General features: G+C 36.3%; 1 protein-coding gene across 2 annotated transcripts; it reads right to left on the bottom strand.

Annotated features, from left to right (window-relative positions):
• Positions 1 to 7,787: 7,787 nt before the first annotated feature.
• On the bottom strand, positions 7,788 to 26,169 carry cyldl (cylindromatosis (turban tumor syndrome), like). Of its 2 annotated transcripts, none has more exons than XM_022675856.2 (15): positions 25,919 to 26,169; positions 22,461 to 22,905; positions 20,777 to 21,058; positions 20,626 to 20,698; positions 20,153 to 20,304; positions 19,815 to 19,959; positions 19,569 to 19,710; positions 18,497 to 18,607; positions 16,890 to 16,981; positions 16,655 to 16,718; positions 16,374 to 16,512; positions 13,883 to 13,991; positions 13,664 to 13,782; positions 12,829 to 13,054; positions 7,788 to 8,836 (listed from the first exon to the last, which is right to left on the bottom strand). In XM_022675856.2, the coding sequence occupies exons 2-15, from the start codon at positions 22,887 to 22,889 to the stop codon at positions 8,652 to 8,654; spliced, it is 2,268 nt and encodes a 755-aa protein (XP_022531577.2). In that variant the 5' UTR covers positions 22,890 to 22,905; positions 25,919 to 26,169; the 3' UTR covers positions 7,788 to 8,651. The 2 variants fall into 2 exon arrangements, with proteins under 2 accessions (XP_022531577.2, XP_049335640.1); XM_049479683.1 differs by lacking the exon at positions 25,919 to 26,169 and adding an exon at positions 25,791 to 25,809.
• Positions 26,170 to 26,910: the final 741 nt, after the last annotated feature.

Genomic DNA, 26,910 nt, shown 5'->3' on the forward strand with positions numbered 1-26,910 from the left:
TCCTTCCTCTGGTCGCTTCTGCTTGGCCGGAGAACTTCATGTGCTCCGCCGCGCAGCCGCGCGATTCTTCTGCGCTCTCTGGACTTATATGCGGTCCTCGTCGCTGCCCTCCTTTGGGGACATGAATGGTCAGGAAAATCAATTTTACTCCATTCAGACAATCTCGCCGCGGTCCACATCAACAAAAGTCGATCAAAATCGCTAGACATAATGCCTTTTATCCGTCGCCTCACTTGGCACTCCATTAAGCATCAGTTTATAATTAAAGCTGTCCACATCCCAGGTTTATCCAACTCTATTGCTGACTCTCTTTCTCGCTTTCAATTCCAGAAATTCAGATCCTTGGCTCCGCATGCAGACTGCAACCCAACGCCGGTACCTCCATTTTCACTAACTACACTACACCTAACCCCCGTCTGAACGAACTAATCCTCCAAGCACAACAAACCATCCTTTCAGCCGTTTCCCCACAGACACTCTCTACTTACTGGTCAAGCTGGAAAGCATACAAAAATTTCCACTCCACACATAATATATCTTTCCCTTCTCATCATCCATCCGTAATAGCAGCTTATATTACTTTCATTCACACTCAACATTCAGCCCGTTCCTCATCACTCAGAGTCCATCTGGCAGCTATCAATTTTTTCACTAAACTAATTACTGGCATACCACACCCTTCCTCTAATCACCCTCAAATTTCCCTTCTCCTGAAAGGAATCCAAAAATCAGAAACTCCATACTCACACGAACGAGCTCCCATCTCACCAGAAATCCTCCATCGTTGCATTCAAACCCTCCGATCAGGCTTTTACCCTCCGACAACATCCTCCACGCTCCAATCGCTATTTCTCCTGGCATACTTCGGATTCCTCAGATGCTCAGAATTCACTTCACTAAAAATCTCCCTCAACTCCTTTTCATACGCCCTCATATCAGATCTCAGCATCCTGGACTCGGATACTCTCACCTTTAAAATCAAGCGAAGCAAAACTGACCAACTTGGCAAAACCACGATCCTCCATCTGTTTAAACTTGACTCACCCCTCAGCCCGTGCGAACCACTCGTCCACCACCTAAATCTCCGGCTCTCTCAACAAGCATCACCTTCGGATACTCTGTTCACTACGGAATCTGGTAGTATAATCACAAGGCACTGGTTCCACACACATTTCCGCCGCATCCTTTCAGTCAACGGTTACTCACCAGACCAATTCTCCGCCCACTCATTCCGCATCGGTGCAGCATCCAACGCCTCCAGACAAGGAATCCCCGAGCACGTCATCAAGCTTCTCGGACGGTGGTCTTCTCAGGCGTACCACTTATACATCCGTTCCAAACCAGACGATTTGAGACAGGCTCATCTCAAACTAGCTTCATTATAAGCTCCATATTTTGGGGATATAACTGCACGCTTCTTCAGCACGCAGTTCAGAACTCCAGCCCAAATTTCCCCGAGTTCCCTCCCCTTTTTTCTTCCTCCTTTTCTACTTCTATAAGGCGTGGTCCGCACTTAGCAAAATGATGTTATGTAATAACAAAAGTTTGGGAGAAGGACCACGCCCGAACTCTACGTTCTAACTCCACCCCGTATCAATCAACCGTCCTATAAATACCTCCCCTAACTAACTACCTCTCGTGACGAAAACTTCGCAACCCACCTCCTCCCCAACAACCCCCTTTTTTCTACTCTTCCACTTCTCATTAAATAAAAAGGGGGGGATATAACTGCACGCTTCTTCAGCACGCAGTTCAGAACTCCAGCCCAAATTTCCCCGAGTTCCCTCCCCTTTTTTCTTCCTCCTTTTCTACTTCTATAAGGCGTGGTCCGCACTTAGCAAACTTACAATATTGTTATATGGAATTTAGGAGAAATGTTGTCCGTTTTACTCAAACATATACCTACAAATAGCAAAATCAGAGAAACTGATTCAGAAACTCAGGTGGTCTTATTTTTTTCCAGAGCTGTATGTAAATATAGCAATGGAGCTTTAAATTTCAGCAAATTAGCTGCTGGTTAACTAGTTAACTTTAGGGCATCTTATTTCTTCAGAAAGGGGACAGGTGGTGGAGCAATTAATTATTATGATCAATTATTGTCATTTATTTTTCTGTCCCACCTTAAATGCTGCAGTCTCTGTCCTTTGCTGCACCATTTAAGGTGGAATGGGAAAGTTAGCTAGCCAGTTAGCTACAGAGACAAAATAGTAATTTTTATGTTTGTATTGAGGAAATGGCCACAAAACACATTGAGTGCTTGTGAAAAATCCACCCTACCCATTAAGCCTGTAGCAAGAATCGGCTTGCTACCCCAGGCGTGCATGTGAAAAACAGAGGGATGTGGCTAAGGGGTGAAATGGGACTGGGCCCAAATCTATCCACTTTATTTTACATGATGTCACGGAGGCAGTCATGTTTGTTTACTTTAAAAGATTAATAACTTAACTCAGCAATTTGGAGATTTTTTTTTTTAAGAAAACGCGGTGCTAAAAAAAGATTGTGTAGTAATGTGAAATTGTTTAAGTACAAAACTTTGAGAAATTAAATCTAGTTGAGCTAAGTCATACATTTCTTAATTTTAACAGAATCATTTGTTAAATCAGGTGGGATGTATAAGAGTTGGACCTAAACTCTGCAGGAAAATGCTGCAGCGATGAGCAGGGTTGGCCTGGTGACCACATTATTATTTAAAGCGTCAACAGTAACTCTTTCCGTATCCATAGAGTTTGCTGTCCTTAGGCACATTTGTTGAGCTGGAGACCATGTTATGTCCAAGAGTAGATAGCATGCATCACAATCGCCGCAAGCACGCCAGAGGTCACTTGTTCTGCTGATCACAGGCTCCAGCACATGATGGGCAGGGAGATCAAACACTGCCCTATTAAGAGCACATGAAAAATAATTCTACCCCTCAAGGAAGATGAAAGAGAGAAAGCTCTGATAGAAGGAGGGCACGTATCGGTTTGTCTCTCACGTCCCAACAAATGCTGACACTTTGCCGGGAGTAGGCCGGATGTTATGCTAATCGCGCGCACACAGCCGTGTTTGAGTTGTTAACAAAGTGAGAAATAGCATGAGCAGACTGGATTTCCTGGGCTGTGAAAGCTTCGCTTACGGACAATGAAAAGAACAGGCCAAGGGCACCAAAGTTTTAAACTGAAGGTGTTTTTACACCTGCACTAGTCTGCTTAAATGAGACTGTGATTTGTTTTCACTCTTGGTGCATTAGCCTGGACAGATGCAAGTAGCAGATTACCCAACCCACTCACTAGGACTCCTCCTATTACTAGTAATGCCCCAACACACCAGGAGGGTGAAGACTAGCACATGCTTCCTCCAATACATGTAAAGTCAGCCACCGCTTCTTTTCGAGCTTCTGCTGATGCAGCATTACTGAGCAGCCAGCGCGCTTGGAGGAAAGTGCAGTGACTCGGTTCTGATACATCAGCTCACAGACGCCCTGTGCTGCAGACATCACCCTAGGAGGTGATGTGGGGAGAGAGCACCATCTACCCACCCAGAGGGAGCAGGGCCAATTGTGCTCCCTCCGAGTGCCGGCAGCTTGACGGCAAAGCTGCATGAGCGGGGGTTCGAACCGGCGACCTCCCGCTCATAGTGGCAGCGTTTTAGACAGCTACAAGTAGCATATTTGAACATTAATAAAGAGCAAACCATATCTGTACTGAGACCCTTAAAAGCAGGTTGTCTTGTTCCATTTCCAATGGAACTCTGGAGTGGTTTGTTTGTGTAGAAAATGTGACCCATCCATCAGCTGTGCATTGGCTAGATAATTAATACATCTTTGAACAAACTTTACATCTTTAGTTTCTAGAAATTCCATGAATTCTAAACAGTCTGCAGGACTGTGCAGAAGCCTGACTCATTTTGTTCAAATTCGGTTCCACAAACGAGGCTTAACTTCCCTGCCCTGCTCAGTCACTACAGCAACATGTGTGTTTGTCCAAAGAAAAACAAGTCTCCAAAAGACAACTTTGCAGGAGAGAGGTAAAACCTTATTATCTTTTGATGGATACAAAATACAATACAAATAGTTTATTTTAGGTCATTTTGAAGAATTTCTATTGGTCCACTCATCAAGAAATTCTGACACAGTGTAAGGGACAGTTTGTGTGTTCAAATTAAAAAAATAAACTAAAAATCCACAAAAATGGAAATTTATTTTTTTTGTTTTTTTATTGGAAAGAGACAATATAATTTTAAGACCTGTAATTTTAAGAACTGTAATTAGAGGTATGATCATTCGTTTATTCGACATCATACTTTTATAGAAAAAAAACTACAAACTCTTGTTATAACTTTTAGCATAGTCAAATTCACTCATATATAAATATATCAGTATTTAATAGTTTTAATTGATACATACAAAATCCATTTTAGCTATATACATAGTACAGTACTTAATTAGCTGACATTCAATTATGGTCAGTTTTTTTATTACAGAATATTTGTGTCTTGCAGCTCTGATTAAACACATTGGATAGGGTGTGCTGTGGTTATATTGGTATGCATAAATGGGGCAGTTTCCCAGAAAAGGGATTAAATCTAGTCTTTGACTACACAACATTTTGAATATAGATTTTTCACTGAAAAGAAAATATAGTGCACATCTGACTGGGAGTAGTAGAGAATGTAATTGACCATATTTTTAATTCTTACCAATGCTTGATAATTGATTCTTAAAATGAGAAGCAAAGTTGCCATTGTGTGGATTAATTTTCAAAACAATCTCACTCTCAGTTTAACACATGATCATTATTTAAAAGGTGCTTAAACACCATTTAAAAACATACATTTTTACCATTCTTCAGCATGAGCAAAATTTTAACTTATGTATCAGACATATAAAAATGTTTTGTAATGCATGCTCTAAATGTGGGCTATCACTTACATTTTTAATGTTTTATACCCTTTCTGTTATTTTGATACATTGTCCCAACTTTTTCTGATTTGAGGTCGTAGCTGAAAAGACCTCGCAGATCATGTTCAGTTTAAGCAATTCAGGTAGTTAGGAGTTATGAGAGGAGCAGGTAGATGAACTTCCAGGAATTCCAAACAGTCTGCAGGACTGTGCAGAATCTGAAATGCGTCAGAGAGTGCAGTTATTGAAGCATAGGCAATGCTTTTGCATGGAGTTCTCAAGCATTTGTTTTTATAGAGGATTGGCCATCTTTTCCTGGCTTGAATAATCAGGGAAACTAAAGTCAAGCTCTTTCTGGAGTCCATAATTCGTATATGTTTAAAATGCTGTAAAATTGGCACTTGACTTCGTCTGAAAAGCAATGGATATTGAGCATATATGAGCATTTCATGAAATGGATTCACTGTGATGAGGCTTTAAAATACATATAATAGTGCTCATATTGTGTTCCAAATTCCAGATCAAAAGCTCTGAGGAAAAAAGCCTTTCAGAACCTCTACTCCTCACTCAGAGGACAGCGATAAAGAGAACGGACAGTACACTCGCACTCGATGGAAGTCCTCACTAATGTGTGCCACATAGGCTTATCATTCCCCCAGTTTTACCACAGCATGTTTGATGTTAGACCAGCATCTCTCTTACTTTGATCATCCTGGCCAAGTCTAGTCCAATACTGTGTCTTTGCATAGCGTCTGTCTGTAATTACTGATTTTTTGGGGTCAAAAGGGTCATAATTGTATGTCCTAATGGCCTAATTGAGTCTTAGTTTCCTAGGTAACCTCTCCACACGCTATTGTAAGATAACCCACTGCTGTTGCAACATCCAATATCCTTTTTGCTGTAGTTCATGATAAGCATCTCCCTCATTTTCCTGTGTTCCTATTTAATATTTTTCTTTTTTTTCAGCTGCCTCATTTTTGTACCATTGAGATCGAGTACTGCACATTTCTGAAATGTTTTGTGTGTTCCATCAAAGTTCTATTGGAAATAAACTATAAAAAGATATGGGTCCTGCTTTTGAAGATAAAGAGGATAATTCCATTCCATAGCTAGATTTTTTTTGCCATTTTAAACAAAATTTTAGTCAAGCAGTTGTTCTTTATGTTGTATCAGCATTTAGTTATGAATGCACCAATAAAAAGGGTTCAAAATGACCTAAAATAAAAAAAATAAAAAACATTTTGTACAATGACCTTTTAAATTCTAAAGGCTCCTTTTTCTTAAAATTCTTTTAAAATTATTTTAAAGTGGCAGTGCGTATTATTTTGTTTCTAAACTGAAAGCAGAAGCATTTCTGAGTGGAGAAGTGATAAAATATTGTTTTTAATGTTACCAGTGTGCTGGAACGACCATCCTTGCTAAGCCTAATGTATTCATTCTAAAAACTGGGGTGTGGGGTCGCTTTTCGCAGGAATTATTATATCCATGTAACACGTCTTTACGTACTTACATCACATGTACCGCCTCTAAAAGAGGATCCGGCTCAGTTTTACTGAATACAAGTGGCTGGTGGAGCAATGGAGACTTCCATTGCTCCACCAGAGACTGAAACTAAGACCTCATTCACTCATAGTAAAAACAAAGTGTGTAGTTAAAATGAAGTTTCTGACTGAGCGCTCTCCCTCTCTCTCTCTGACTGAACATAGCCTGAAATCGGATTCATCCGCTCTGAAAGGAGACCGCATCACACACCCAGTTTAAATAGATTCTTCCACATGTTCAGTGCAATTACCCATTCTCACCAAAGAGGGTCCTAAACTCCAAAACGTACGGACATCAGCTTTAATAAAGTAGATCAGTGGAATTCATCATAATAAGAACAGAGCTGTGCACAGTGCAGCCTTGACTGAGTTTTTAGGTTGTTCTTAAAAACAAGTCATTCAATATTAAAACACAAAGTGATTAGTTGAGGCTTCGTTCAGCCAAGTTCTGCTTTTGTGACCTGGTCAGCTTGCAGTGGGATTCATGGATGAGGGTCAAGTGGAGTCATGTTCTCTCAGTTTGTCCTGCAGCACAGAGTGTTCTGTGGTCAGTTACAGACGGAAAAAGGGACTTCTCCACACACTGCCTCAGCTGAATATATTCATATATTCCGTTTGTTCTAGACTGAGGAAAGAGAGAGAGCTAGCTGAGAGTGTGGATATGAGGAAAAGGGAGGAGTGGCTTACCATGAGAGAGTGAAACCAAGTTGAAGTTTTTTTTTTTTAAAATAAGATATTCAACTGCTTATTAGGTTCAGAAGCTTCCGTGAAGCATTCCAGGATATTCTGCGAAAGCTGTTTGTTTGAATTAGGCTCAGTTTGATTTACATATTTAACCTGCTTTATCTGGCTGATGTTTTAGAATGTTTCCTTACTGCTTTTTAGCTTTTTATCTTCTTCTGCAAATGTGCGAGACATTTCGTTTACAGAAAACGGACGGGGATATCAAGGACAGTTGAGAAGGCAAAGTTAGGTCAGGAAGTAATCTATCTTCATAACAGAAGTGGATAAACATTAGAATCCAGTGTAAATGTTTAAGCTGGACTGTTGAATTTGCACTAAAGTGCATATATGAAATAAAGTGTTTATGACAGATTTATCATAGCCCTGGTTCTTCATAAATCAACAGCAAAAATAGTTCCCTTTGCAGAACTAAAGAAGAGATGATAATGAGCTTAAGGTTATTCAATGGAAAAGGTACACAAGTAAGACAGAGATGGGGAAAAATAGTATAAACAAATCACTGTTTTTCCAGACCTGTCCTTATGTGGCAAGTAAGAGTTTGAACATTGCTTAGATCTGCTTCTGCTTGCCTGCCACCCACACACAGACAGACAGACGCACAGACACACACTGAGAAAGAGAAGTAGTAATAGTTCACTCCAGGAACTGTTTTATTTGTTATTATTTTTTCATTAAAGCATTTGCACTGAAAATGTTACAGCAAGTTCCCTGAGGTGTCACCAGATTGTACAGCATCCCCAAAGGTATTAAATCAAAATAAGTAAGGCTACGCAGCATAAGCATTTTCCATTACCAAAATACCCACAACATAAAAAAATCCACATTTCTACCTATAACTTAATATAGTATAAAGATACAACTATATTAATTCCACAAGTCCATCCTAAACAAAATCCAACACAAAGAAGGATCTGTAATTTGTATTCCAGTCTCATTAATTTGGCTTATTTTATCTACTTTCTCTGAAGCCAATTATCATAAGTGCCTCATTACTGTCAAGTTTTAAGACATGCATCTATGGAATAAACCGTTTTGGTAGAAATAAAAAGGAACTTTTTCTTAAATAATCTTTGCACTTTCCCTTGCACAGTGTTTCTCTATCTGCAAATCAACTGAATCTGATTATTGTTCAAAAAGGCAAAAATAAGTCTTAAAAAGTGCACAAAGTTTTGTATTTAACTGTCCTACTTTAGTAAGATTTTAAGGCACTGTACATTTTTAACATTAGCATCTTCCTCACTCAATTCAAAGCAATTCAGAAGCTCATCAAGTATACATCAAGTGTTCCACCTGTACCCTGATGCACAAACCAGAAAGGCAATGATTTATGGCACTTGAGTGCGCATACTCAGTTAATCAGCTAAAAGCGTGAAAATGAAGACGGTAGTGAGAGTACATTTATGCTCTTCTGGGGGCATCAGAGCTGAATTTGTGTATAAGAGTGAGTGTATTCGTTTAGAGAGCTGCTTGTTTAAAGAGCTGAGGTGTCAGTGATAGAGGCCCATGTTGGGACTCTGGTATAGATACATGTAGCCATCGCAGAAAAGTCGCTTTGCCACACCTTCCATCTCTCGAGGCACCTGTGCTGCCAGCTCAGCAAGAGGCATGGTGAGGTAGCGTCCCACTTCTGGGCACTCTTTAACTTGCGGGACGTTATAACCATTTATCTCACCTAAGAAAATAAATGAGTTAGTGACAAAGGGCTTATACTCACATTCACAACATTTGATTTACCAACATACAAAACCATAACAAGCCAAAAATATCATAAAAACAGTAAAAATCCAAAATAACTGAATAATATCTGATTATAATTATTTACGAGACAGTAAACGTAACCAATAACTCATTTAAAGCAATATTATGTGACAATTAGTATTTTTTGGCTCCTGGGCTTGCCTAGAGGTGAGAAGTATAAATCATTTTGCTGTACTGTAGAGACTACAAAGTGCTCACTTTGAGCTTCCCTCAAAAACACAGTTAAACAGCCAAACACAGCAAATACAAAAACAATGTTACAAAAGCACCATTTACGTTTGTGCAACTGTGTACTGCAAAACATTTTTTTGTGGTGAGTTGGAATAGTAGAAAATAACAATGCCTCTTTTTTTCTTGGCAAACTATTTGCCCACCAGGCAAGCCCACAACACTAATGTATTTTTCTATTAATGAACGTCTATTTTCTGATCTATTTTCGTACATAAGGCGCATTATGCGACACTAGTAAGAAACAGGGGTGTCGCCATGTTTCCCTTCTAATTCAGCACCTGTAAAGCTAAATTATGTAAACAAAACCGAAATTCTTAAAAAACAAACTTTTTTAAGTCAAACATAATATCTAGTGCTGGATATTAATCTACACAGACTTCTCTTGTAAAAACTGTATTTGGGTGAATAAAGCGCTTCTGTTTATTTACAGTCAGCTTATTTACAGCCGCCCAACAGAGCTACACTGAGGAACTTTAAGTGTTCCAGTAAGCCAGGGTGATATTAGCTAGCAGTTTGTCACACATACCGTGTTTTAACACAGTAAACATGCAGGCTACAGTCTGATATACTCACCGCTGAATGGTAAAAGAGCTAGCGGTTAGCTGCTAATGCTAATGCTGCACCAGTCTAGGTGCAGGAAACTCGGCAAACAAAAAAAACTCCTGTATAACGCTGCACTTCAGTAGAGGACCTTTACTGCTCCTTACAACCTGACTGGTAGAACTCATACATAAGGATTTTTGGAAAAATGTAAGGATTTTAAGTGTGCCTTATAGTGCGAAAATACAGTATATTATTTAAAACCTTTGGGCAAGAGTCCTAACCCTACTTTTAGATAATATACCTCTAATGTTGTGTGCGGTAGAAAGTGCTTTGTCTTCTTTTATTGGCTTTGTTTTTTTTATTGTAGTGCTTTGGATCCATGACTCCCATGATGCACTGTGTACAAGTATAATAAAAGTAAAATATTGAAGCATTACAAGGGGTTGCTTCATCCCTTTCACACTTGGCTGCAAGTTCAGCTGGCTGACCTACATGTCATGTATTAAGGCTATTAAAGTGCTGTTCTTATGCTTTTAGAAATATTTGTTATATTTATTTGTTATGCATCTGTACCTTGAAGGACTTTGACTGAAAGCTTGTGAGGTAAATCCTATTATTATTATTATTATTAGCTTATCGCAGTTTACGCTCTTCTTCCTCTCCACTCCAAACACACACCCATGTGCTCCTAGCTCACAAGAATCCATAAGAAAATTAACCAATTGACTAAACACTAGAGAACACATAGCATTAAAAACAATTGTGCCAAAACATTTTTAGAACAGTTAGAACAGTTAGATGTGATTGTGGGTGTGTGCTTTCTAAGCTCCCTGAATCAGTTGTTAAGTAACAAGCTCAGAAGGCAGGAGGGCAGGGCTCCCCACAGAGAAGCCCACCGCTGCTCTAATATTAGACACAGTTCCTAATGATAGCTTCCTGCCAATCAAATTACTCTAATATTATGTGCATACGATGTAATCTGAACTCTGTCACTTAAACTCTGGCCCTGGATGATATGATTAAGAAACTCTTATGTCAATAAGCTCAAGAGAATGTATGATATATAAGACTAAACTTAAACTGAAATTTAACATTAAACACTTATTTACCCTGTTGGGCTGCTTCTTGCATGGGTACAGGATGCACAGAGAAGTACAAGCTCTGTGTGGCATTCTGCAGCACGTTTGCCTACAGATGTTACAGTTGGGCCTGTAGATCCTGCAAACTCCTAGGATGCTAAATCTGCCATTCAAACTGATCTTATGAATGCTTTATTCAAATTAAACCTTGCAACCCAGCAGACGAAGCAAGCATTGTAACGTGATAGGATGCAGGAACTGGGTATGATATGGGGTCAGTGCTGAGTCAATGGATGAGTCAATGGATGCTGAGGAGCATAGTGCAATTAGGTCACCAAATTTCTGCAGAGTCAATCACTACAGACCTCCAAACTTCATGTGACCTTCAGATTATTGGGTTTGCCCATGAGTTACGAGCAGCTGAGCAGCTCTATCCAAGCCTTATATCACCAAATGCAACACAGACAAGCAGGTACTTTTGGCAATACAGTGTATTTAATTTTAAAATAAAAAACAGCTTGCTAGATAGATTTGAGATGGTAAAATAAAGTTGCAATGCTGCTTCTTTACGTGAAATATTTTTATGGCATTTGCTCTTGAGCAAACCACTTTCCACACATTAAATCACACATAACATTACGTGTGACCTGCTTAGCTGGCATATTTTGATTATAGCCAATTTTATATCTTGTATAAAATAGTTTTTAATATCCTAATTTTTTCAATTTATTGCAGAGTCATACGTAAAATGTGTTTAAACTCTAAAATAAGGATGCTTTTGGTTCCAGAAAAAAAATAATTTGTGAAGTGTTTATTTTAAAAGAGTAAATCATAGAAACTCATGTAAATAATCATAAAAATATGATAAATTGTGCCTAATTGCAAAATGAAAATAAATTTTAGCAGATTTTTTTATTATATATTGTTATATACTATTTAAATATATTCAATACAAAGTTGAAATATAGAAAATAACAAAAACTATTTTATGATAATTATAACAGTTGGATCACCCACCTCTGACTGTACTATGATGCATATAACACACCCTTTTCTGAAACTCTTTTATATATATAAATACATATATAATGAACCTGAAAGTAATAGCCACACGCAATACAATTAAATGCTTTAAAATGTTCTGTTCTCAAATAATAGACCTAACACTGCAAAATACACACAACATTACAGCTACAGCTCTGAAAAAAAATATAGAGACCACTTAAAATTATGAGTTTCTTTGATTTTACTAAATTGAAAACCTCCCCAACATAATCAAGAGGGAGATAGATGATCACAAGACATCAAACCAAGCTGAACTGCTTGATTTCTTGCACCAGGAGTGGCATAAAGTTACCCACCTCTGACTGTACCATGATGCATTTAACACACCCTTTTCTGAAACTCTTTTATATATACAGTGGCAAGAAATAGTATGTGAACCTTTCGAAATTTCATGGTTATCTGCCTAAATTTGTCATAAAAAGGCACTGACTTAAAAATGCCACATTTAGAACAACCATAAAACTCTCATAGTGTTAGTGGAAAAAGTATGTTAACTTTTATGTTAAAAAAAAAATAGAGTCAAGTGTTAGTTGGAGCTAGTTTGGAGATGTGGACTAGATGAAAAACACCCAAACTTTTTGAGTTTGCTGCTTCAGACTAGAAGGACTTACATATGTGAGCCATGCCACACAAAAAGAGCTTTCAGATGATCTACAATCAACAATCAAATCCGCCAATCCTCTGTAAAGCAAATAATCTAAAAATTGAGACTTAGGACTGTGGATATGCTGCGATAAAAAGCTGCGCAACCAGCTATTGGTTCCAAGGGTTCACTTACCTTTTCCATTGTTAATGGGTGTCTTCAATAAAGACATGTAAGATCATTCTTGTTGTGTGTTGTTATTTTAGGCATTTTATATCGCAAATCTATGCAGAAAACCATGAAATTCCAAAGGGTTCACATACATTTTCTTCTGTAACACCATGTATGTATCACTGTATATGAATCTTGTTTTTACATTAAACCCAAACAATACAAGCTGCTTACCAATTCGATCAGCCATGCTATCAAAGAAGATCCAGTCAGTTGCTTTTGGTCCGTGTTTGACAAAGGAAACGTAGTGGCTGGTCTCTATACACAGAACAGCGAACAGCTCCAGTTTTTCTCGTGGAGGAGAGTGAGGTGGACCACCAGACCCCCACATGCGGATGAAGCCTTCTGGAAGGGTCATGGTAGTGGGCTTATGGGGCCGCCGGCTGGGGTGCAAATGAACCTGAGAGTAATAAACACGCAAAAACGATGAAATGCTTAAAATTGTTCTTTTCTCACATAATAGTATAATACACCTAACACTGCGTTTTGTTGATTTTACTAAATTGAAAACCTCCCCAACATAATCAAGAGGAAGATGGATGATCACAAGCCATCAAACCAAGCTGAACTGCTTGATTTTTTGCACCAGGAGTGGCATAAAGTTATCCAAAAGCAGTGTGTAAGACTAGTGGAGGAGAACATGCCAAGATGCATAAAAACTGTGATTAAAAAACAAGGTTTTTCCACCAAATATTGATTTTTGGACTTCTAAAACTTTATGAATATTAACTTCTTTTATTTGCGTTATTTGAGGTCTGAAAGCTCTGCATCTTTTTGTTATATTAGCCATTTCTCATTTTCTGAAAATAAATGCTCTAAATGACAAACTTTTTATTTGGAATTTGGGAGAAATGTTGTCCGTAGTTTATAGAATAAAACAACAATGTTCATTTTACTCAAACATATACCTATAAATAGCAAAATCAGAGAAACTGATTTAGAAAATAAAGTGGGTTTTTTATTTTTTTTCCAAAGCTGTATGAACAATCAAGCAAATTTAGAACCCAACCTGAGCTGAACACGTGTCACACAAATGTTTGAATCCTGTATTGCCAAATACTGGATCTCCAAAGCACTCTGTGCACTCCACATGAGCCAGCTGTCCACAGAGCACACACTGCTGAGGACCTTAAACAAATACACACACATTCACACAGAACAACCAAGTGTTAGATGGTGCAAATTCATCATCAGAAGAAGATAACCAGTGAAATCAAGACAGGCCTACCATTGTACAAAAGAGCAGTGATGTCCAGCTCTAGCGAGGGAATGATTTTGGGGAACATTTTGAACTGCTTTCCAGAGCGAGGCATGGTCAGGATCAGACATGAGGGCACCTGGAGTCACGGAAAGATAAAAATAGAAGGTGAAAGGTGGGTAGAATGGTTCTGGCAGCAAAACAAAATTGTGGTGTGTAAAATAATGGTGAAAGGATGGAGACTCTAGGGTTTATATATATATATATATATATATATATATATATATATATATATATATATATATATATATATATATATATATATATATATATATATACATTCTAAAAGACCTAATTTTGACCAAAACGTAAATGTACACTCTCATTTTGACATCATTCTAACAGTAATTAATTGGTCAAAACATGTTTGGTGTTTGTTTCTTTAGTAAATAAATGAAGCTACATAGCACGATAATGTAGCTTACAATGATGAAAATTAACATTGCATGCTAATTAGGGGTGGGCAATATTATATCATATACAATATATCGTGACAAAGAAATATCATGATATTAAAAATCCATATTGTGATAATAGGGCTGTTCGGTCTTAAAAGTAGTCTATTATTTACTGTGAAGCTTTAGGTGTATTACTTGTATAATTGTTTTAGTTTGCAGTTTATATGCATGCACTAAATATTCTGCAATATTTTTTGCTGCATTATATTATTTTATACTATATTATTTATTTTGCCACATTATGATTATGCTGTTATACTCTTATACTACATTCCTGAAATTAATTATTTATTTTTCTGTTTTCCTATATCGCCAAGTATATCGTTATCGCAAAAATACCCTGAAATATCGTGATATTATTTTAGAGCCATATCGCCCACCCCTAATGCTAATAGGCCTGTCATGATAAGTCACATAATCCACTTATCATTCAATATATTAGGGATGTCACGATTTTGATATTATGTCATTATGTCATGGTCTCGAGCCTCGAAGTCAAAAAGAGGATCGACGATCCCTCCCTCTAAGCTACGCAAGCACGCACGCACACTGTAGCAGATGCCGCGGACATTGTGAATGCTCAAAGAGCAGCACTTTCCCCAGAGAATGTGGACTTCTCATCTTCTTAAAGAAAAACTTGAAAATATAAAAATAACAGTTGTTTTGTTTAGCCTCAAATATGTTAATAGTTTGGTACCTTAATGAGCATCTTTCTCTCAGATAAAGTTCGCTCAGGGACCGAAAAAGTCTTAAAGTCTTATTTTTCATGTTTTCATGTTTAACTGTTGTAGGATAGAGTTCAGTTTGTTAAGGCTCTAATTGCTTTATTATTTTGTTCATCTGTTCCTGTATTTTTTTATTTTATTTTATGTTGCACATTGTTGTTTTAATAGTGGACACTTCTGCTACCAAAAAAGCCACTAGATGGCATTACATATACATCTTAATTAAATTATTTAAATTTGACCATTAGTGCCTATTGTGGTGTATTACAGATCAAAAGTCAACCTGTAAAACTGCATTGTTAAAGGCAATGCAGTCAAAATTTTGGGTCCACCTTACATTTGTGCAAAAGGTTAGTCTAGAGCCTTGCCATTTTACTGGCATCTGCTAAACCCAGACTTATCAACTGAATTTCCAGACCAAGAAGCCAGTATATGCATGCAGTCATAAAATTTGAGCTTAATACCCTATACATAATTGTGATCATTTTGGTTTAAGTTAATCTGATTTCTGGAAGTGTTCCTGAGCTCATGCTGTGATTTCTACTACACAATCATACCTGTTTTTAATGCCATGCTGCCTGAGGGCCCAAAGATCACCAGCATCCAATATTGAACACTGGCCTTGTTTCTTGTGAACAGGACAATTTGTATACATAGTTTTTACAGGCTGGTAAACTTCTGTTTTTTTATTGTATATTTTATATTACGTACTTTTCCAGCCTTTTATTGTCCCTGTACCCACTTTTTTTAAATGTGCTGATATAGTCCTAAACAAGTAGTTTGAGACTTAACTTTTAACATCTAATATGTTTTCTATTTTGAATAAAACGTGGCATCTACGACATTTTTTTACAGTTTATACAACAATAAACTTTTTTTCTTACAATTGGGGATGTAATTCTCAATGTAATCTGAGCAAATGATCACATATTAATACATAACATTACAGCTAATTCAAGGAGAATTAGGTGTTGTAATAAGGTGAAATAGATTCTGTTTGGTAAAAATGTTACCAAATTTGCTGAAAAAATACAAACAGAGTGTTTGGCTAAACCTAGAGTTTACTGTAAGCTTGGAAACCACCCAAACTGCACAGCAAAGTCATTAGAAATTATATTTCCATAATACTTCAGACTACTTCTGCCAGCTGCAGTGATTACTATTGACATTAACTGTAGATATACAGCACCACCTGCTGGACAAACAAACTCTGCTCCTTTTTTACTTCACAATACATCCACAGCAAGAAGCACCACAGATCCCGTTTATCTGCCTCACCTCTTCCAGTCTGAGGCAGCTGGTGTAAAAGGAATGCTCCAGCAGCTGCTGGACTGTTGGTAAAACCAGTGTGTTGTTGTAATCCACAAAGATCTGGTAAAAGAAACTAGTTTCCACCTTCTTCATTCCCAGAGGTTTTCTGTGTCGATCAATGTAATAGAAAAAGGGTTTTAATATGCAAACCTTTTGTGTTTAAAGTACATTTTAAAAGTACAGGAAAATTAGAAATGAAGAAATACAGACAGACAGACTGACAGACAGACACGTGGTGTCCTACTTACAGTTTGAGTGGCGGCTCCAAAGACAGAATGTCTTGCATAATGAGAGTAAGGAACTCTTCTGGATCTGTGTGCAGGAGCAGGCAGACGTGTTATCACTGCATCTCTATTTGCTTCTGAGCTAAAACTGTGACTTTTAAAAAATTAATCAACCCATCATATTGTGAATTTTGTGTTTAAAATGTATAGAAATGCATCATATTTTAATTAGAATGTATTATATCATATCATGTATGACCTTTCTCATCTGTGGTGTAGCTAGGAGAGTGACCACGTTCCTGCAACTGTTGGCGTAGCTTCATTACACTGCGATCAGCCACAAACCCTGTTCTGTAAATAAAACATAAAACATTATCTATTCTGAGACAAAGACTTTGGAGATTTTATAAAATGTCCAAGATGCTTATGGGTTCACATTTGCCTTTTATGTATTTATGCAAGATATGTATCTTTTTTAAATATAAAACATGAATAAACCTATTGTTCCTGTCAAGCAAAAATCTTTTATGTTCAAAATGGCAAGAGTGATAAATGCCAAAACGTTATACAAGTGATAAAATGTTTTATCGTATCATCTGATTCAGGGGTGTCCAAACTGTTTTTGTTGGGGGCCAGAAGGAGAAATATATTTGAAGTCACGGGCCAAAGACTTAAATAACAAATAATGAAATATATCACTTTAAATAATACATTTTCCTGATTACTTTCATTTACACACCATTTTACTTTACTTACTAACTTTATCTTTGACAGTGTTGTGTTAACTAAGATTTTTCAAATTGATGTTTCATTTCATGATGTCTCTTAATATAAAACTCCTTAATTACGGCAACTTTTACACTCATTTCGTTTTTCTGCACTAAAACTGCGCACCCTCTCCGCTTTTAGACTCTTTGGCCCGTTTTTCTGCGCTAAAACTGCGCACTATCCGCTTTTAGACTCTTTGGCCTGTTTTTCTGCGCTAGAAACAAGCACCCTCTCCACTTTTAGACTCTTTGGCCCTTTTTCTGCGCTAGAAATGCGCACCCTCTCCGCTTTTAGACTATTTGGCCGTTTTTTTGGGCTAGAAACGCGCACTCTCTCCGCTTTTAGACTCTTTGGGCATTTTTTGCGCTAGAAATGCGCACCCTCTCCACTTTTAGACTCTTTGGCCCGTTTTCTGCGCTAGAAATGCGCACCCTCTCCACTTTTAGACTCTTTGGCCCGTTTTCTGCGCTATAAATGCGCACCCTCTCCGCTTTTAGACTCTTTGGCCCGTTATTCTGCGATAGAAACGAGCACCCTCTTCGCTTTTAGACTCTTTGGCGCATTTTTTTTCAGCTAGAAATGCGCACTCTCTCCACTTTTAGACTCTTTGGCCCGTTTTCTGCGCTAGAAATGCACACCCTCTCCACTTTTAGACTCTTTGGCCCGTTTTTCTGCGATAGAAACGAGCACCCTCTTTGCTTTTAGACTCTTTGGCGCATTTTTTTCAGCTAGAAATGCGCACTCTCTCCGCTTTTAGACTCTTTGGGCCGTTTTCTGCGCTAGAAACGAACACTCCTGCCGCTTTTAGACTCTTTGGTCGTTTTTCTACGCTAGAAATGAGCACCCTCTCCACTTTTAGACTCTTTGGCCTGTTTTTCTGCGCTAGAACGAGCACCCTCTCCGCTTATAGACTCTTTGGCCAAACTTTGAATCTCACATTATAAAAAACTGCTTAACAGCGGGCCAACTTTCATTCTATTTCTTAAATACCTCACGGGTTTGGACACCACTGATCTGATTGTTTAAAATATGAAATGGCTTTAGGATAAACATCAGCCTATTCATTCCAGAACAGAAATGTAATAGGCACAGGTTTACCTGCGTAGAGGACCCACAATCTCCTTCCGTAGGGTTTCTTGAATGTGTTTATCATTCTGATTAGTGCCTTTATACAGCAGAGAGTCCAGTACTGACGAACAGGTAAACAGACTAGAACAAAGAAAGGTGACACACACGTGTAAAACTGATGATTTAGTTTGTCTTTACTTTATAGGAGCACAAGATCAAGTGTAAAAAGTTCTACTTAGGTTTACTAAGGCTGGGTTGTATGGCAGTATGACGGTCTTTCTACACCTCAACATGAATCCTGTAGCAGACTGGCAGAGTGTGGATGTGGATTTTCCAGCTCTTGCGGTTAAAATGGGAGGAGGCTCAAGAGACAGTTCTTTATAAGAAAACTAGAACTCTTGGAACCTTCAGTGCTCTTACTATATGGACACAGTATCATGCATGTACACATTTTTATTTTTTATAGATTGAGGGATGTACAGGAGACTAAATGGACAGTATAAAAGGCCCAGTGAACTGAAATCAGCTGACTTCCATGGGCGTTTTTTTTTTGTGGATTTTAGCTAAGAACAGACATGTGTAAGAGATTTTAACACAGTCAGAGCAGGCTGTCCATTCTGGCTAGGAATCTGGATTTTTGATCTGATGCAAAAATCGAGAACATATTACAGGATTAAAGAGGGACTGGCACTGTTCTAATGGATTTTTGGTCAAAATAAATAAATAAATAAATACAAAATTTGGATTCATTGCTTATTTTGTAAGGAGTTTTTTTTTGCCTGATGGGTATGGTAGTTCAATAATACAATTAAGATACAATTTTCTAAAAGTGGTTTGACATAAAATGACATAGTTTGGGTAAAAAAAAAATGTATACAATTTGATTAAGAGGTTATAGTAACCAGGCGGCCTGACTAATTCAGTGGGTTAATGGTAAATTTGTATTGTAATACGTTGATTCAATTGTGTTGATTAGTTTTGTATGCGTTCTTTTGTTTTTAGAATTGACTGACTCTCTATCTTTTTTTGAAATTGTATAAAATAAGAAAATTAGTAAAGAAAACTATTTGTTAGTGTCTAGTTTATAAAGTGGACACCCAACCTGAAAAGAGCAGAGTCCATGTAGCAAGAGTTACAGTGACCTTGGATGCCCCTCTGCTTTCCAATCAAAAAATCTTTTACATCCTGTGATCTAAGGGGTGGGACCGGAACATTGGCCTGTAAATCCTGTACAGCTGAAACATCTGTAATACAGATACATTAATTATATATATATATTACATATACATATATATATTTTTTTCCTACGGATATTTTTTTAAACACAAAATGTCAAATATATTTGTACCAAAATGTCCATCTGATGCATTGTCTCCCAGAAAGCGAGAATCAGGGCGACACGAGGCGACCTTTACAAAAATGCCACGTTTTGGTGGACAAAAAAAATAGCGGTCATTTCTGAATGTACCATCATTCACCCCCCAATCCTCTTCCTGAAACAGAGAAAAGTGACTGCATTTATTAAATGAGTAGCTTATGGGACAAATACAGGATGAATACACACATGAAATAGCACTGTTTTAACATGGGGCACAATTTATAAATACTCAAAAATATATTTAGAAAAAATATTATATTTATAAAATATTTCCACTGTCACAAAAAGAGGTCAGTATTATTCAGTACCAGTTCCAGCCCAGCCATGAGATCAGTCTTTTCAGGCAGATGGCCAATCCACCGGACAGTCCCATAAGTAGGTCCTTTTGCCAGATCGACCTCCACCACGGAGTTCAGATTTATTTCTGGATTTTTTGAGGTGTCCATTTTTTCAGATTCATCTTTGAAAAAAAAAACTCAAAGGTGAATTCCATAATTTTAACAGATTGTGCAGATTATAATACAAAGTCATTAAAAGTGGTTTGATATAAATGTGTCACTCAAGATCCAAAATCCTATTCAATTATAGAGGTAAAACCACTCAGATGTTCAACACAGAAATGTACATAATGCCCCAAAATTATGCTAAAATATCAGAATTGTTGAAAAATTATATAACATAACAATTAAACAATTATTAGCATATTAACAAATAATACAAGATCTTGACTAGCTTTATTTTCTCATATTTTCTATTGCTCAACTGATTTTTTTCTTCTCACCTCCTTCCAGTTTATAAACACAATCCAATGAGATTTTTCTCTCTCCTCCCTCTTTTCCATGCTCATCCCGGTCCTGTGAAAAAAACAATTAGTGTGAGAAATATGTATCTTCTGAAGAAGACAAAAATTATCTTTAAATACAATGACTTACAGTTGAGATCAGAACCATGCCTTTGCTCTTCAGAATTTCCAGAACCATGCCGGAGTGCATTTCAGAACCAATAAAATAAGACACACGATCTCCAACAGACAGCTCCTCCTCAGCTGTCTCACCTTTGCTAGACCAAAGCGCGGGGTGGGAAGTGTCTGCTGGTGCTGAATGCACAGGTCTTATTCTGTTGAATGGGGCAAAAATGCCACAGTTCTCCCCACAAGTGAAAAATCTTTTTAAATGGTAAGTTCCATTATTCTGGCCTTTCCCTTTGTCATCTCCCTGAGAAACATATTAAAATACAATAAACAATTTGTTCCAGCATGAAATAATGAACTAATTTAAGCCCGTAAGAAACAAATATTATATACAGTATATACCCCACTTTATAGGGGTTTCTTTCTGGATGCTAGTTTCAGGATTGATAAATATATTGCTGCTGTCAGAACAAAACCTTGCATCCTTTATTTACCACATAATTTAAAAATAACAACTGTTTTATATTATGTCAAAGAATTTTAGCATGAATGTTCAAGAAAAACTGTCCAACATTGTCCAAAACCTTTTTACTTGTATTGATTTTCATTGAAGTTTTGTTTTTTTTGGTAATAGAAGGTTATATGGCAACATTATGTACATTTTGTTCTGGTGTGTTAATATTAAATAAAAACAATATATATATATATATATATATATATATATATATATATATATATATATATATATATATATATATATATATATATATATATATATATTCAGGCAGCAACTGTTGTCAGTAGGGCAAATGCTTAATTATAATAATAATAATAATAATAATAATAATAATAATAATAATAATAATAATAATAATAATAATACTCTAAAGAAATTTTAATACTACTCCATATAAATTGGGAGAGTTTTAGAAATGTTTGACTAATATGTTTTTATAACTTTAATACTTTAATTGAATTACAAAATGGTTGTTTTCAATTACAGATCTATAGTTAAATTTTGTCATATTTAATTAATATGCCACTTTGAATTATTCAACTGTTAATGCTACTTTAATCTACTTTATTTTAGAAAGATTACTTGAAATGTATTATAATTTAGTATCTACATATTTAATAAAAATATTTAAGCATTATTTATTATTATATTTCTAGTTGGCAGTAAAATGTATTATTACATTTAATCACACCTTTGAACTACTTACAGCTTTGTTTTATTGTCACTTATGACACAAAACAGATTTATCTGGCCTGTCTTTATCTGAGTGAACAATTTACCCCTGGCATTTCTTTTTCAAGCAAGTTTTCAGTAAAAGAGGAAAAAAAATTACTCATATACAGTACAAATCACAAACCGCACATGTTTTTGGTTTCTAAACATTTAAGCTAAAGACTGAAACTTGAATGCTTCAAATATTATTAGTAACATCTATGATATATTGCTTTGTTTTTAGAAGTCAGCATATGAACATCTATTAGGTAATATAAGTGGATAAATGATAAACTGTAATGATTTTATCAGGTGAACACACTATAGTCTACAGTAGTCTTCTACAGCGTGTTTGCCCACCAGTAGCATAAGTCTAGTTTTATTTTAAATCCACAAACGTCTTAAAAGGGACACTGGAAGCAAATGCAAAACCATCACTTTAAATTGACACATAAGAACATTGGAAATAATATCCTACCTGTAGTTCAACTCCAAAGAACACTCCTGCTATAGGATCCATTACTGATTCATTCAGCCTGCCGATGTATTTAATCACACCTTTCAGCCACTTTCCATTTTGTTCCACTGTCACTTCAGACCCTTTAACCAAAGTTAAAGCCTGGTCTAAAGACTCTGACGATATACATGCATCCAGTCTGTCTTTATCTGAGTCAATAGCCAGCAATAACTCTGCCATTTCTTGGGTCAGTATATGCAGACAATTCAGTGGCAGGTCACGGTCATATGTAGAGCCCAACAACCTTACAGGTATGGTGTCTTTCTTCAGCTTTTTTGGTTGTGAATATAGATCCTCTTTTACATAACATATCTTCCCAGATTTTGTCCAACCATATGAGGCAGGTGTAGTAGTAATAATGAAATAAATGTTCTTGGCTTTGGGGGCCATTACTAGAAGTAAACACCTGTAAAAATAGCAATAAACAAACATATTGGCTATTTCATGGTTCAAGTTGTAAATAATACATTAGCAACAATTAATGAAACATGATTTCTAGTGGTTAAGAGGTGGTGAACACGACATTAAGTAAACATTTTTCATTTTCTTTCATAAAGTATGCATCTAAAATCTCCTTTTCAAAGATACTTATCTTTCAGTTATGCTACACACATACTTTAAATGTTTTGTAAAGCAGGTGATTTGACCAGAGATGGCATCAAAATTTTGTGTCCAAAGAGCCTGACTGTGTTAGCATTCCACCCTGACGTGGTTTTGCCCACTAATTCATTTAGCTTTACGGCAGTAAAATTATAAATCTATAAATAATTGGAAGAAAAACTAAAAATAATTTATTTGCTGTATGCTGCAATTCTTAAGCTCCCAAAAGTTTATCAGTCACTACCTGTATCAGACAGTTTTTTATTGTTAGCTGCAGATGATTAGCTTAAAGTATTTAAAAAATTATACACAAAAAAAGATTACTTGATGTCTTGCTGCCCACACTATTTCACTTACAAGGCAGTGCTGTGATGAAGATTTCTGTATCCAAATCAAAAGGGAACTAAATGTTATAAGGCACTGACAGTTCACTGCAAGACATTACTATTTAGCAGTGCTGTCCCTAGCCATTAGCATTTAGCCAAAGCATTACTTTGTTCAGCTCTCCACATTGTTTGCCTACTCCACTAATTATGTAAAATTTCTGTCACTCAAACTATTCAGCACATTGTACAGATTTACAGCATTTACAGACATGTAACAATGTTAATTCTGTAACCAACGTTGCTCTCCTGATGTGTAATGTACCATCCTTGTGACGGTTTTGAACAGCAACAAGTTAGGGCACTGACTAGTAAGGCTGCAACATTTCGTCAACATAATCCACAATGAAGATCATAAAAATCTGTTGACTTCAAACTTCAGTGTAGACGAATTGTTCGTAACTGCACCACACTACACAAAGTATTGAAGACAGTTGCACAATGGGGGAGTGGGAGGGGCTTTTGATTTGATTAAGCTATTAAGCACAAGTTTTATATTTATTATATTTCATATTTATAATATATATTTTTTATGTATTTATTTAGAGTTCATCTGAGATTATTTAATTAGATATAGAAAATTCAAATGTCACGATAAGGTAGAAACTGTACAACAGGATGACATTTGCAGATGTGCAGACTAGTGCCTGGTGGCATAAACCATCTTAGGTGATTTATCTAATGGCTTTCTTTACATGACTCATCATAAACCCTTAAAAATTCCCTAAAGCATCTAATTTCCCGTAAGTAATTCCCTTTATTTAAATAATATATACACACACACACACATATATATATATATATATACATATATATATATATATATATATATATATATATATATATATATATATATATATATATATATATATATATATATATATACATACATATATATATACATACATACATAGTGAATGGATATTACTGCTGGTGAGTGAGGGCATGGCAGAAACAGTTGTTGATTAATCGACTAATCAAAAAAATTATAAATCGGATATGTTGACTACTAAACTAATTATTAGTTGCAGCACTGCTGACCAGCTTTCTCCACTCGTGTAAGCAAAACTGTAAATTGTAGAATAAAATAAGTCAACTAGTAAATTAAATACAGAAGAATGTATCACACAGCCTTACAGGAGGTCAGTGTACATACACGGAAAGACCGGACCGGGGCGCTGTTTCTCAAACTGACTTTTGATTAGGAACTTAATCTTATGCAGGTGCTATTGCTAAAATAATGATCATTATTTATGTTTTACAGTTAACGTTATATTTCTCAGTTAACATTAACAAAAGGGAGAGAAATTGACTAAATCTCCTTTAACACAGACGAGTGACTTGCAGCTGCGCTACACTGTCTATCGTTTCCTCTTTCTGCTGCTGACTGTGTTTTAGGAACAGGTCTATGGAGGAAAGTGAAAGTACACAAATAAGCTAACCTAGCCTAAAGCTACAGCTCTGGAAAAAATTAAGAGACCACTTCAGTTTCTGAATCAGTTTATCTGTTTTTGCTATTTATAGGTATATTTTTGAGTAAAATGAACATTGTTGTTTTAATCTATAAACTATGGACAATATTTATTCCTAATTCCGAATAAAAATATTGTAATTTAGTGCAGAAAATGTAAATATGGAGTTTTCAGACAACAAGTAATGCAAATAAAACAAGTTCATATCTATAAAGTTTTAGAGTTCAGAAATCAATATTTGGTGGAATAACCCTGGTTTTAATCACAGTTTTCATGCATATTGGCATGTTCTCCTGTACCATTCTTACACACTGCTTTTGAATAACTTTATGTCACTCCTGGTGCAAAAATTCAAGCAGTTCAGCTTGGTTTGATAGCTTGTGATCATCCAACTTCCTCTTGATAACATTCAAGAGGTTTTCAATTTAGTAAAATTAAAGAAACTTATCATTTTTAAGTGGTGTCTTATTTTTTCCAGAGCTGTATTTAAATCCCAGACACCTGTTAAAAACTAGACATTTCCCCATGTGTGCATTACTAGTTTTGATGTCTTTGAAATTAATCTGCATAGAAAATAAATTAAATAAATAAAAAGAAAACAACTGAATGAGAAGGTGTGTTCAAACATTTGACTGGTAAAGTCGACTACCAAAATAATCATTAGTTGCAGCCCTACTGACCAGCTGTAAATAATACAGAAAACTAGAGGTTTGCTGATAGTGATTTGGGAACAGGTATATGGAGGAAAGTGAAAGTACACAAATTAGCAAACCCAACCAAACCTAAGCTACCTATTTAAAACACCAGACACCTGTTAAACAAGAAAACTAGCTTACCTATCCAGCTACACGCTAATACTAGCTACCTGTTGAAACGAAGAGTTTGGTAAACTTCTCATGACACAGTTAGAATTAGTAGTTTAGAAAGAAAACACAGCATTTCTGAATACCAGCTCCCGTCTTACTTTCGTTTCGTTGATCAAATCGTAGGTGTTTCCCCAGAGCCGAGTTTAAAACTGTCGTAGTGTGACTGAACCGCATTACAAACCTTTAAAACCCGTCAGTACCGCTAGTTTAACTAGCTATACGAGAGTGTAAACTCCAGGAACATCGATTGTCATTAGACAGATTAACATATATTCTAAATTAACTACACGCCTCTTTGCGATGTAGCTGAACTTGCTGTCTGTCATTTAACAACACTGTATGAGCGGGTATGAGCAGGGTTGCCAGGTCCAACATAATATCCAGCCCAAAGTCAGTCTAAAACCTGCCGTTCAGAGCTTAACCCCGGAACAGGCCAGCATTTTCGTCAAATTTTGAAGCTTCCTGTTTGAGCATTAGATAAAAAGGTTTCATGTTTGATAATAAACATTATTACAACTTGTAATATAAATTGTTTAAAAAATGTAAGTAAATCTGCGACTTTGAAAATATAATGAATAACAATCATAAAATTGTCTCTTTCCTAAACTTCATTTTAAATCAGTATTTCATTTAATACAAATCAAACATGTCATGCTCTCCAAACCTTTAGTTTCTTTATGTTTGTCTAGTTTTTGAGGGTTGATTCCTGTTACTGATCTGACATTATTATATAAATAGACCGGAGAGTGAACAGGCAGCTTTTTCAAATGTCCTGTAGGAGTCTTTAAAGCCATTATCTTTTTTAGAATGTAAATCATATATAAGATTATAATAATAATTATATAATTATAATATAAAAAAGTATATGCTATTTTAATGCAGAGAAATTTTGTTTTGTATTATCTACACCTGTAGCCCGAATATGGGACAAGGCATTTTAAGGGGTTAAACTAGCCCAAAAATATATCTGTAACACATTTGAAGCAAATGGCAAAAACAAGTATGAGTGTAGGCCTTAGTATTTTGGGATTTACTATCAGTATTGCTATTTACGTAAAATTCATTAATAATACTGTAACTATAGTGTTTT

This window comes from Astyanax mexicanus, chromosome 5 (genome assembly GCF_023375975.1).
Source record: "Astyanax mexicanus isolate ESR-SI-001 chromosome 5, AstMex3_surface, whole genome shotgun sequence".
Lineage (NCBI taxonomy): Eukaryota > Metazoa > Chordata > Actinopteri > Characiformes > Acestrorhamphidae > Astyanax > Astyanax mexicanus.